Source organism: Rhinichthys klamathensis, unplaced genomic scaffold, assembly GCF_029890125.1.
Source record: "Rhinichthys klamathensis goyatoka isolate OS25496 unplaced genomic scaffold, OSU_Roscu_1.1 h1tg000252l_1, whole genome shotgun sequence".
NCBI classification, from domain to species: domain Eukaryota; kingdom Metazoa; phylum Chordata; class Actinopteri; order Cypriniformes; family Leuciscidae; genus Rhinichthys; species Rhinichthys klamathensis.
The window spans coordinates 157,248-171,447 of record NW_026606774.1 but is presented as its reverse complement, the minus strand read 5'-3'; the positions used below and the strand labels follow the sequence as shown (position 1 = coordinate 171,447).

The following is a 14,200-nucleotide window of genomic DNA, read 5'->3' as shown; positions in this document are numbered from 1 at the left end:
TTTTCTATCGCACTGCCCGATAAACGCATGTTTTTCTATCGCACTGCCTTATAAACGCATGTTTTTCTATCGCACTGCCCGATAAACGCATGTTTTTCTATCGCACTGCCCGATAAACGCATGTTTTTCTATCGCACTGCCCGATAAACGCATGTTTTTCTATCGCACTGCCCGATAAACGCATGTTTTTCTATCGCACTGCCCGATAAACGCATGTTTTTCTATCGCACTGCCCGATAAACGCATGTTTTTCTATCGCACTGCCCGATAAACGCATGTTTTTCTATCGCACTGCCTCATAAACACATGTTTTTCTATCGCACTGCCCGATAAACGCATGTTTTTCTATCGCACTGCCTCATGAATGCATGTTTTTCTATCGCACTGCCCGATAAACGCATGTTTTTCTATCGCACTGCCCGATAAACGCATGTTTTTCTATCGCACTGCCCGATAAACGCATGTTTTTCTATCGCACTGCCTCATGAATGCATGTTTTTCTATCGCACTGCCCGATAAACGCATGTTTTTCTATCGCACTGCCCGATAAACGCATGTTTTTCTATCGCACTGCCTCATGAACGCATGTTTTTCTATCGCACTGCCTCATGAATGCATGTTTTTCTATCGCACTGCCCGATAAACGCATGTTTTTCTATCGCACTGCCCGATAAACGCATGTTTTTCTATCGCACTGCCCGATAAACGCATGTTTTTCTATCGCACTGCCTCATGAATGCATGTTTTTCTATCGCACTGCCTCATGAATGCATGTTTTTCTATCGCACTGCCCGATAAACGCATGTTTTTCTATCGCACTGCCCGATAAACGCATGTTTTTCTATCGCACTGCCCGATAAACGCATGTTTTTCTATCGCACTGCCTCATGAATGCATGTTTTTCTATCGCACTGCCCGATAAACGCATGTTTTTCTATCGCACTGCCCGATAAACGCATGTTTTTCTATCGCACTGCCCGATAAACGCATGTTTTTCTATCGCACTGCCCGATAAACGCATGTTTTTCTATCGCACTGCCTCATGAACGCATGTTTTTCTATCGCACTGCCTCATAAACACATGTTTTTCTATCGCACTGCCTCATGAATGCATGTTTTTCTATCGCACTGCCCGATAAACGCATGTTTTTCTATCGCACTGCCCGATAAACGCATGTTTTTCTATCGCACTGCCCGATAAACGCATGTTTTTCTATCGCACTGCCTCATGAATGCATGTTTTTCTATCGCACTGCCCGATAAACGCATGTTTTTCTATCGCACTGCCCGATAAACGCATGTTTTTCTATCGCACTGCCCGATAAACGCATGTTTTTCTATCGCACTGCCCGATAAACGCATGTTTTTCTATCGCACTGCCTCATGAACGCATGTTTTTCTATCGCACTGCCCGATAAACGCATGTTTTTCTATCGCACTGCCTTATGAACGCATGTTTTTCTATCGCACTGCCCGATAAACGCATGTTTTTCTATCGCACTGCCCGATAAACGCATGTTTTTCTATCGCACTGCCCGATAAACGCATGTTTTTCTATCGCACTGCCCAATAAACGCATGTTTTTCTATCGCACTGCCCGATAAACGCATGTTTTTCTATCGCACTGCCCGATAAACGCATGTTTTTCTATTGCACTGCCTCATGAATAGGGTTGGGTATCGTTTGGGTTTTATCCGATTCCAGTACCTACTCGGTATTTTTTAAACGGTTCCGGTGCTTAAACGGTTCTTAAATCGGTACTTAAGAAAATGAAACCGCACACACTTTATCAAAAAATAATACCCTTTAATTTACAGGGCCAAACTGGACACAATATTAACTTAAATCTTTAAACAATATAAATACAAGTAACATATGGTAATAATAAAACCAATATAAAATAAAAATTCATATTTACATAATATCAAATGAAACAATATTGTATCAAACAATGTAATAATACTGGAGATTAATAGAGATTACTAGCAGGCAGAGCTGCCAACTCTCACGCATTGACCGTGAGACTCACGCAAATGACCCTTTTCACACAGAAAAATCGCGGACAAAGAGGACACTGACAGACAAGACAGAGAAGGTTACTTTTGATATGGAACAAATCCACAGCTGTCAGATTCTGTCAATATTTTTACGAGATTCACACAATAAATAACGTTTTGGCTCTTTGAAATGTGACAGATCGCTGTAGCGCGTCAGTTCAAACGGCACGTGATACAGCAGCCTACAAATCCACTGCTTCTTAGCTACGCAGCGTTGAGAGAACCTATGAAAGAGAACATCTCTGGTTGGTGTAACATATCTCTCAATAGGGAACGGGACGCAGCCAAGCTCCTCGCGCTGCCGACCAGCTTCCTTTTTCGGCAGAGAAATCTGAGGATCAGATGGCGCGCGCGCGACAGCATAGTATGACGACGTAAGTGCGTCGATGCGGCGCCATCAGCCAATGAATTGGCTTGATTCTATATGGGATTCAGACTATCGGCACACCCAGAGGGCGTTCTGACGCGTAATTTTACACGTGAAATGGAGCCAAACCTTGCGAGAAAGAGCGCGCATGCGAGACAGAAGAAACTGTGCTCCAAACTGTGTAGCACACGCACGGCGGAGAGAGAGAGAGCGAGAGACCTTGTGTGTGTGTGTGTGTGTGTGTGCGCGTGTGTGCCTAATGAAGTTAGGCACCGAAATCAGGCACCGAAATTTTCTTTCTTATTCGGTCTGGTTACTACCGTTTACGTCGGAACCGGTTCCCTATTGGCACCGAGTTTCGGTACCCAACCCTACTCATGAACGCATGTTTTTCTATCGCACTGCCCGATAAACGCATGTTTTTCTATCGCACTGCCCGATAAACGCATGTTTTTCTATCGCACTGCCCGATAAACGCATGTTTTTCTATCGCACTGCCCGATAAACGCATGTTTTTCTATCGCACTGCCCGATAAACGCATGTTTTTCTATCGCACTGCCCGATAAACGCATGTTTTTCTATCGCACTGCCTCATAAACGCATGTCTTTCTATCGCACTGCCTCATAAACGCATGTTTTTCTATCGCACTGCCCGATAAACGCATGTTTTTCTATCGCACTGCCCGATAAACGCATGTTTTTCTATCGCACTGCCCGATAAACGCATGTTTTTCTATCGCACTGCCTCATAAACGCATGTCTTTCTATCGCACTGCCTCATAAACGCATGTTTTTCTATCGCACTGCCCGATAAACGCATGTTTTTCTATCGCACTGCCCGATAAACGCATGTTTTTCTATCGCACTGCCCGATAAACGCATGTTTTTCTATCGCACTGCCCGATAAACGCATGTTTTTCTATCGCACTGCCCGATAAACGCATGTTTTTCTATCGCACTGCCTCATAAACGCATGTTTTTCTATCGCACTGCCTCATAAACACATGTTTTTCTATCGCACTGCCCGATAAACGCATGTTTTTCTATCGCACTGCCCGATAAACGCATGTCTTTCTATCGCACTGCCCGATAAACGCATGTTTTTCTATCGCACTGCCCGATAAACGCATGTTTTTCTATCGCACTGCCTTATGAACGCATGTTTTTCTATCGCACTGCCTCATGAACGCATGTTTTTCTATCGCACTGCCCGATAAACGCATGTTTTTCTATCGCACTGCCCGATAAACGCATGTTTTTCTATCGCACTGCCCGATAAACGCATGTTTTTCTATCGCACTGCCCGATAAACGCATGTTTTTCTATCGCACTGCCCGATAAACGCATGTTTTTCTATCGCACTGCCCGATAAACGCATGTTTTTCTATCGCACTGCCCGATAAACGCATGTTTTTCTATCGCACTGCCCGATAAACGCATGTTTTTCTATCGCACTGCCCGATAAACGCATGTTTTTCTATCGCACTGCCCGATAAACGCATGTTTTTCTATCGCACTGCCTCATAAACACATGTTTTTCTATCGCACTGCCTGATAAACGCATGTTTTTCTATCGCACTGCCTCATAAACGCATGTTTTTCTATCGCACTGCCCGATAAACGCATGTTTTTCTATCGCACTGCCTCATAAACGCATGTTTTTCTATCGCACTGCCTCATAAACGCATGTTTTTCTATCGCACTGCCCGATAAACGCATGTTTTTCTATCGCACTGCCCGATAAACGCATGTCTTTCTATCGCACTGCCCGATAAACGCATGTTTTTCTATCGCACTGCCCGATAAACGCATGTTTTTCTATCGCACTGCCCGATAAACGCATGTTTTTCTATCGCACTGCCCGATAAACGCATGTTTTTCTATCGCACTGCCTCATAAACGCATGTTTTTCTATCGCACTGCCCGATAAACGCATGTTTTTCTATCGCACTGCCCGATAAACGCATGTTTTTCTATCGCACTGCCCGATAAACGCATGTTTTTCTATCGCACTGCCCGATAAACGCATGTTTTTCTATCGCACTGCCTCATGAACGCATGTTTTTCTATCGCACTGCCCGATAAACGCATGTTTTTCTATCGCACTGCCCGATAAACGCATGTTTTTCTATCGCACTGCCCGATAAACGCATGTTTTTCTATCGCACTGCCCGATAAACGCATGTTTTTCTATCGCACTGCCTCATAAACGCATGTTTTTCTATCGCACTGCCTCATAAACACATGTTTTTCTATCGCACTGCCTCATAAACGCATGTTTTTCTATCGCACTGCCCGATAAACGCATGTTTTTCTATCGCACTGCCTCATAAACGCATGTTTTTCTATCGCACTGCCTCATAAACACATGTTTTTCTATCGCACTGCCTCATAAACGCATGTTTTTCTATCGCACTGCCTCATAAACGCATGTTTTTCTATCGCACTGCCTCATGAACGCATGTTTTTCTATCGCACTGCCCGATAAACGCATGTTTTTCTATCGCACTGCCCGATAAACGCATGTTTTTCTATCGCACTGCCTGATAAACGCATGTTTTTCTATCGCACTGCCCGATAAACGCATGTTTTTCTATCGCACTGCCTCATAAACACATGTTTTTCTATCGCACTGCCCGATAAACGCATGTTTTTCTATCGCACTGCCCGATAAACGCATGTTTTTCTATCGCACTGCCCGATAAACGCATGTTTTTCTATCGCACTGCCCGATAAACCCATGTTTTTCTATCGCACTGCCTCATGAACGCATGTTTTTCTATCGCACTGCCCGATAAACGCATGTTTTTCTATCGCACTGCCCGATAAACGCATGTTTTTCTATCGCACTGCCCGATAAACGCATGTTTTTCTATCGCACTGCCCGATAAACGCATGTTTTTCTATCGCACTGCCCGATAAACGCATGTTTTTCTATCGCACTGCCCGATAAACGCATGTTTTTCCGATAAACGCATGTTTTTCTATCGCACTGCCCGATAAACGCATGTTTTTCTATCGCACTGCCCGATAAACGCATGTTTTTCTATCGCACTGCCCGATAAACGCATGTTTTTCTATCGCACTGCCCGATAAACGCATGTTTTTCTATCGCACTGCCCGATAAACGCATGTTTTTCTATCGCACTGCCCGATAAACGCATGTTTTTCCGATAAACGCATGTTTTTCTATCGCACTGCCCGATAAACGCATGTTTTTCTATCGCACTGCCCGATAAACGCATGTTTTTCTATCGCACTGCCCGATAAACGCATGTTTTTCTATCGCACTGCCCGATAAACGCATGTTTTTCTATCGCACTGCCTCATGAACGCATGTTTTTCTATCGCACTGCCCGATAAACGCATGTTTTTCTATCGCACTGCCTCATGAACGCATGTTTTTCTATCGCACTGCCTCATAAACGCATGTTTTTCTATCGCACTGCCCGATAAACGCATGTTTTTCTATCGCACTGCCCGATAAACGCATGTTTTTCTATCGCACTGCCCGATAAACGCATGTTTTTCTATCGCACTGCCCGATAAACGCATGTTTTTCTATCGCACTGCCCGATAAACGCATGTTTTTCTATCGCACTGCCTCATGAACGCATGTTTTTCTATCGCACTGCCTCATAAACGCATGTTTTTCTATCGCACTGCCCGATAAACGCATGTTTTTCTATCGCACTGCCCGATAAACGCATGTTTTTCTATCGCACTGCCCGATAAACGCATGTTTTTCTATCGCACTGCCCGATAAACGCATGTTTTTCTATCGCACTGCCCGATAAACGCATGTTTTTCTATCGCACTGCCCGATAAACGCATGTTTTTCTATCGCACTGCCCGATAAACGCATGTTTTTCTATCGCACTGCCTCATAAACACATGTTTTTCTATCGCACTGCCCGATAAACGCATGTTTTTCTATCGCACTGCCCGATAAACGCATGTTTTTCTATCGCACTGCCCGATAAACGCATGTTTTTCTATCGCACTGCCTCATAAACGCATGTTTTTCTATCGCACTGCCCGATAAACGCATGTTTTTCTATCGCACTGCCTCATAAACACATGTTTTTCTATCGCACTGCCCGATAAACGCATGTTTTTCTATCGCACTGCCCGATAAACGCATGTTTTTCTATCGCACTGCCCGATAAACGCATGTTTTTCTATCGCACTGCCTCATAAACGCATGTTTTTCTATCGCACTGCCCGATAAACGCATGTTTTTCTATCGCACTGCCTCATAAACGCATGTTTTTCTATCGCACTGCCCGATAAACGCATGTTTTTCTATCGCACTGCCTCATAAACACATGTTTTTCTATCGCACTGCCCGATAAACGCATGTTTTTCTATCGCACTGCCCGATAAACGCATGTTTTTCTATCGCACTGCCCGATAAACGCATGTTTTTCTATCGCACTGCCCGATAAACGCATGTTTTTCTATCGCACTGCCCGATAAACGCATGTTTTTCTATCGCACTGCCTCATAAACACATGTTTTTCTATCGCACTGCCCGATAAACGCATGTTTTTCTATCGCACTGCCCGATAAACGCATGTTTTTCTATCGCCTATCGCACTGCCCGATAAACGCATGTTTTTCTATCGCACTGCCCGATAAACGCATGTTTTTCTATCGCACTGCCTCATGAACGCATGTTTTTCTATCGCACTGCCCGATAAACGCATGTTTTTCTATCGCACTGCCTCATGAACGCATGTTTTTCTATCGCACTGCCCGATAAACGCATGTTTTTCTATCGCACTGCCCGATAAACGCATGTTTTTCTATCGCACTGCCCGATAAACGCATGTTTTTCTATCGCACTGCCCGATAAACGCATGTTTTTCTATCGCACTGCCCGATAAACGCATGTTTTTCTATCGCACTGCCCGATAAACGCATGTTTTTCTATCGCACTGCCCGATAAACGCATGTTTTTCTATCGCACTGCCTCATAAACGCATGTTTTTCTATCGCACTGCCCGATAAACGCATGTTTTTCTATCGCACTGCCCGATAAACGCATGTTTTTCTATCGCACTGCCCGATAAACGCATGTTTTTCTATCGCACTGCCTCATGAACGCATGTTTTTCTATCGCACTGCCTCATGAACGCATGTTTTTCTATCGCACTGCCTCATGAACGCATGTTTTTCTATCGCACTGCCTCATGAACGCATGTTTTTCTATCGCACTGCCCGATAAACGCATGTTTTTCTATCGCACTGCCTCATGAACGCATGTTTTTCTATCGCACTGCCTCATGAACGCATGTTTTTCTATCGCACTGCCTTATAAACGCATGTTTTTCTATCGCACTGCCCGATAAACGCATGTTTTTCTATCACACTGCCCGATAAACGCATGTTTTTCTATCGCACTGCCTCATAAACGCATGTTTTTCTATCGCACTGCCCGATAAACGCATGTTTTTCTATCGCACTGCCCGATAAACGCATGTTTTTCTATCGCACTGCCCGATAAACGCATGTTTTTCTATCGCACTGCCCGATAAACGCATGTTTTTCTATCGCACTGCCCGATAAACGCATGTTTTTCTATCGCACTGCCCGATAAACGCATGTTTTTCTATCGCACTGCCCGATAAACGCATGTTTTTCTATCGCACTGCCCGATAAACGCATGTTTTTCTATCGCACTGCCCGATAAACGCATGTTTTTCTATCGCACTGCCTCATAAACGCATGTTTTTCTATCGCACTGCCCGATAAACGCATGTTTTTCTATCGCACTGCCCGATAAACACATGTTTTTCTATCGCACTGCCCGATAAACGCATGTTTTTCTATCGCACTGCCTCATAAACGCATGTTTTTCTATCGCACTGCCCGATAAACGCATGTTTTTCTATCGCACTGCCCGATAAACGCATGTTTTTCTATCGCACTGCCTCATAAACGCATGTTTTTCTATCGCACTGCCCGATAAACGCATGTTTTTCTATCGCACTGCCCGATAAACGCATGTTTTTCTATCGCACTGCCTCATAAACGCATGTTTTTCTATCGCACTGCCTCATAAACGCATGTTTTTCTATCGCACTGCCTCATGAACGCATGTTTTTCTATCGCACTGCCCGATAAACGCATGTTTTTCTATCGCACTGCCCGATAAACACATGTTTTTCTATCGCACTGCCCGATAAACGCATGTTTTTCTATCGCACTGCCTCATAAACGCATGTTTTTCTATCGCACTGCCCGATAAACGCATGTTTTTCTATCGCACTGCCCGATAAACGCATGTTTTTCTATCGCACTGCCTCATAAACGCATGTTTTTCTATCGCACTGCCCGATAAACGCATGTTTTTCTATCGCACTGCCCGATAAACGCATGTTTTTCTATCGCACTGCCCGATAAACGCATGTTTTTCTATCGCACTGCCCGATAAACGCATGTTTTTCTATCGCACTGCCCGATAAACGCATGTTTTTCTATCGCACTGCCTCATAAACGCATGTTTTTCTATCGCACTGCCTTATGAACGCATGTTTTTCTATCGCACTGCCTCATAAACACATGTTTTTCTATCGCACTGCCTCATGAACGCATGTTTTTCTATCGCACTGCCTCATGAACGTATGTTTTTCTATCGCACTGCCCGATAAACGCATGTTTTTCTATCGCACTGCCCGATAAACGCATGTTTTTCTATCGCACTGCCTCATAAACGCATGTTTTTCTATCGCACTGCCCGATAAACGCATGTTTTTCTATCGCACTGCCCGATAAACGCATGTTTTTCTATCGCACTGCCCGATAAACGCATGTTTTTCTATCGCACTGCCTCATAAACACATGTTTTTCTATCGCACTGCCCGATAAACGCATGTTTTTCTATCGCACTGCCCGATAAACGCATGTTTTTCTATCGCACTGCCCGATAAACGCATGTTTTTCTATCGCACTGCCCGATAAACGCATGTCTTTCTATCGCACTGCCTGATAAACGCATGTTTTTCTATCGCACTGCCCGATAAACGCATGTTTTTCTATCGCACTGCCTCATGAACGCATGTTTTTCTATCGCACTGCCCGATAAACGCATGTTTTTCTATCGCACTGCCCGATAAACGCATGTTTTTCTATCGCACTGCCCGATAAACGCATGTTTTTCTATCGCACTGCCTCATGAACGCATGTTTTTCTATCGCACTGCCTCATAAACGCATGTTTTTCTATCGCACTGCCCGATAAACGCATGTTTTTCTATCGCACTGCCCGATAAACGCATGTTTTTCTATCGCACTGCCCGATAAACGCATGTTTTTCTATCGCACTGCCTTATGAACGCATGTTTTTCTATCGCACTGCCTCATAAACGCATGTTTTTCTATCGCACTGCCTCATAAACGCATGTTTTTCTATCGCACTGCCCGATAAACGCATGTTTTTCTATCGCACTGCCTCATGAACGCATGTTTTTCTATCGCACTGCCCGATAAACGCATGTTTTTCTATCGCACTGCCCGATAAACGCATGTTTTTCTATCGCACTGCCCGATAAACGCATGTTTTTCTATCGCACTGCCCGATAAACGCATGTTTTTCTATCGCACTGCCTCATAAACGCATGTTTTTCTATCGCACTGCCTCATAAACGCATGTTTTTCTATCGCACTGCCTCATAAACGCATGTTTTTCTATCGCACTGCCTCATGAACGCATGTTTTTCTATCGCACTGCCCGATAAACGCATGTTTTTCTATCGCACTGCCCGATAAACGCATGTTTTTCTATCGCACTGCCCGATAAACGCATGTTTTTCTATCGCACTGCCTCATAAACGCATGTTTTTCTATCGCACTGCCCGATAAACGCATGTTTTTCTATCGCACTGCCCGATAAACGCATGTTTTTCTATCGCACTGCCTCATAAACGCATGTTTTTCTATCGCACTGCCCGATAAACGCATGTTTTTCTATCGCACTGCCTCATAAACGCATGTTTTTCTATCGCACTGCCCGATAAACGCATGTTTTTCTATCGCACTGCCCGATAAACGCATGTTTTTCTATCGCACTGCCCGATAAACGCATGTTTTTCTATCGCACTGCCCGATAAACGCATGTTTTTCTATCGCACTGCCCGATAAACGCATGTTTTTCTATCGCACTGCCCGATAAACGCATGTTTTTCTATCGCACTGCCTCATAAACGCATGTTTTTCTATCGCACTGCCTCATAAACGCATGTTTTTCTATCGCACTGCCTCATAAACGCATGTTTTTCTATCGCACTGCCTCATGAACGCATGTTTTTCTATCGCACTGCCCGATAAACGCATGTTTTTCTATCGCACTGCCCGATAAACGCATGTTTTTCTATCGCACTGCCTCATAAACGCATGTTTTTCTATCGCACTGCCTCATAAACGCATGTTTTTCTATCGCACTGCCTCATAAACGCATGTTTTTCTATCGCACTGCCTCATGAACGCATGTTTTTCTATCGCACTGCCCGATAAACGCATGTTTTTCTATCGCACTGCCCGATAAACACATGTTTTTCTATCGCACTGCCCGATAAACGCATGTTTTTCTATCGCACTGCCTCATAAACGCATGTTTTTCTATCGCACTGCCCGATAAACGCATGTTTTTCTATCGCACTGCCCGATAAACGCATGTTTTTCTATCGCACTGCCTCATAAACGCATGTTTTTCTATCGCACTGCCCGATAAACGCATGTTTTTCTATCGCACTGCCCGATAAACGCATGTTTTTCTATCGCACTGCCCGATAAACGCATGTTTTTCTATCGCACTGCCCGATAAACGCATGTTTTTCTATCGCACTGCCCGATAAACGCATGTTTTTCTATCGCACTGCCTCATAAACGCATGTTTTTCTATCGCACTGCCTTATGAACGCATGTTTTTCTATCGCACTGCCTCATAAACGCATGTTTTTCTATCGCACTGCCTCATAAACGCATGTTTTTCTATCGCACTGCCCGATAAACGCATGTTTTTCTATCGCACTGCCTCATGAACGCATGTTTTTCTATCGCACTGCCCGATAAACGCATGTTTTTCTATCGCACTGCCCGATAAACGCATGTTTTTCTATCGCACTGCCCGATAAACGCATGTTTTTCTATCGCACTGCCCGATAAACGCATGTTTTTCTATCGCACTGCCTCATAAACGCATGTTTTTCTATCGCACTGCCCGATAAACGCATGTTTTTCTATCGCACTGCCCGATAAACGCATGTTTTTCTATCGCACTGCTTATAAAACGCATCACATCAAGTCCACTAAACAACACACTTACTGCGGTCTCAATGCATGCATTTCAGAAGCCTGCATCAGTGAAGCGCAGTTTACGGTCCGCCCAAGATGGATCACTCATTATTACAGATGTTTGTTTGCCTCAAGACGAATCCAGCGTCCTCATATCGCAACACATCTCCGCTGCACCAATCAACAGCTGTGCTTCTGCATTAACATTCCCACGCTCCTCTGCTGGGGCTGTGTGTGTTGCGTTCGGCGGATTTCATGATGCTGGAAGCGCTTTATCAAGACGACAGCAACATGACATACAGCTGGACAAATACGCATTTCAGGATTAGAGAGAGAATATGCGTGTGAATGTGAATGAGACTCACCCTGGCTACCATAAGAATGCATTCTGGGTTCTGGCTTCGTTTTCTTTCTGACTAACGTTATAAAGCTTCACCTTACTGGTTTTGCAGTGCTTTCCCTTCAGCTCCTGGATGAAAACACGTTATTTACGGCTGATCTGGGACCAGATTCCCGACCGAGACCTTCAGCTGATCCACATTATGATCTTACAGCACACAGGAACTGAGCGGCGCATAACAATAAACTCACGCTTGAATGCATTCATAGATGCAGGGAATCACTGGGCAGGATGTCTCACACACACACACACACACACACACACACACCCCACTGCAATGGATCCAGATGCTCTCTTGAGAAATTCTCATTACTGCAATACAGTTATTTTGTATAGCATGTATTATTGAAATCAACTAATTAAAAACAGGCATTACAGTAATGAGTTTTTTTGTTTGCATTATGGTAATGGAGATGGGAAATTTTTTATTTAAATTAAAATGAAACCATTTAAATAAATAAAAAACATTACAATAGTGAGAGTTTTTGGGGACAATAAAAAAAGGAAATAAATATTACAGTAATAAGACTTTTTTCCGCATTATGGTAATGATAATTGGGAGAAAAAAGAAAAAAAATAGAAAATCTCACTAAAATAAAATAAATAAATAAAAACATTACAATAATGAGAATTAGGGGGAAAATTTATTTTAAATTATTATTTTTTTTTATAAATTTTACGGTAATGAGACTTTTTTCATTATGGTAGTGACAATTGGGGGAAAATGATGTAAAAAAAAAAAAAAAAAACATTGGGGGAAATTACATTGAAAATTGTAATTAAAAATATGGGGGAAAAAAGAAAAAAAATGCATATATATATATATTACAGTATTGATAATTTTTTGCATTATGGTAATAACAATTGGAGAGAAATTAAATACTTTTTTTTTTTTAATTATTCAATTTTCAGTTTTTTTTTTCAGTAATGAGAAATTTGGGGGAAAACATTGTAAAAAAAAAATTTAACAAATGTTTAGTTCTCATGCTTTTCTGATTCATAGCTGAAATACACCCGTTCATTAAACACCGAGCCAGAGGATAAGATGCGAACGCAGACCAAAACAACAGCCCACATCTCGGCAAACACAGATCCGCTCACGTTACAGTGTTTACGTGCTGAAGGGGATTTCATTGTGCTGCACGATCACACACACACACACTCCGGACGAGGGTTTCCCGTTCCCCTGCATGCACATCTGTGAGACATTCCCTGATCCGTGAGTCTCCGTTACAAAAACATCCAAACACAAACACACACACACACCCATTCATCTTAAAGACACATGAGCGTGCGCGAGAACCACCGCTTTATACATATGCACATGGCAACACATCCGAGAGATATTCCCAGATCCGTGAGTCTGTTACAAAAACATCCGCGCGCTCACACACACACACACACACTCTGTCTCATTCATCTTAATGACACATGAGCGCGCAAGAGAAGCAATACCTCGCATTCAGCCACAATGTTGCCTGGTGACAGTCGCCGTGGTGATGTGACCGTCTCCGCACCAATGGACCACCTGTGACTAGACTAGTCAAATCAGCATGTGTGTGTGTGTGTGTGTGTGTGCGTGTACTCACTCAGACTTGGCCAGTGCGCTCAGAGCCCGACTAAAGCACCAGCCTACAAAGGGCAGGTCTTGTCCGTGGAAGCCTGAGCGAGGGCGATCGAGGGCCGAGGCGGCGGGGACCACGGGCCGGTCCGGCTCCTCGAAATTAGAGGTGTCATCATCAGAACGCAGAGATGGAACAAACGGAGGGAGCGCTGGAGGAGACGAGAGGAGAAAACGTGTGAGAGGGTCGGTGAGAAAAACAGACTGGAGGAGAGAGAGAGAGAGAGAGAGAGAGAGAGGGTCTCAGTGATGAGACTGTAGCGCAATAACTCGCTCGCCCGCTCTCTCTCTCACTGCAGCAGTCTCAGCTAATCAGAGTGAGTCACAGCCAAAACCCGACGCGAGATACACACACACACACACACATTTGTTTTGCTATACTTGTGAGGACATTTAATAGGCGTAATGTTTTTTTTATTCTGTACAAACTCTATATTCTGTCCCTTACACAAACCCTA

General features: G+C 43.7%; 1 protein-coding gene across 7 annotated transcripts in view; it reads right to left on the bottom strand.

The window, feature by feature from the left end:
- The window catches only part of cita (citron rho-interacting serine/threonine kinase a), a 158,830-nt gene that overhangs the window by 111,845 nt on the left and 32,785 nt on the right, over positions 1–14,200 (bottom strand). For 6 of the 7 annotated variants that reach the window (XM_056266673.1, XM_056266674.1, XM_056266676.1 and 3 more), the window contains exon 10: positions 13,711–13,894. In XM_056266673.1, coding sequence (XP_056122648.1) covers positions 13,711–13,894 — 184 coding nt within the window. Of the gene's footprint in view, positions 1–13,576; positions 13,595–13,710; positions 13,895–14,200 lie in introns of those variants that run through there. The other variant, XM_056266680.1, reaches the window with a different exon arrangement.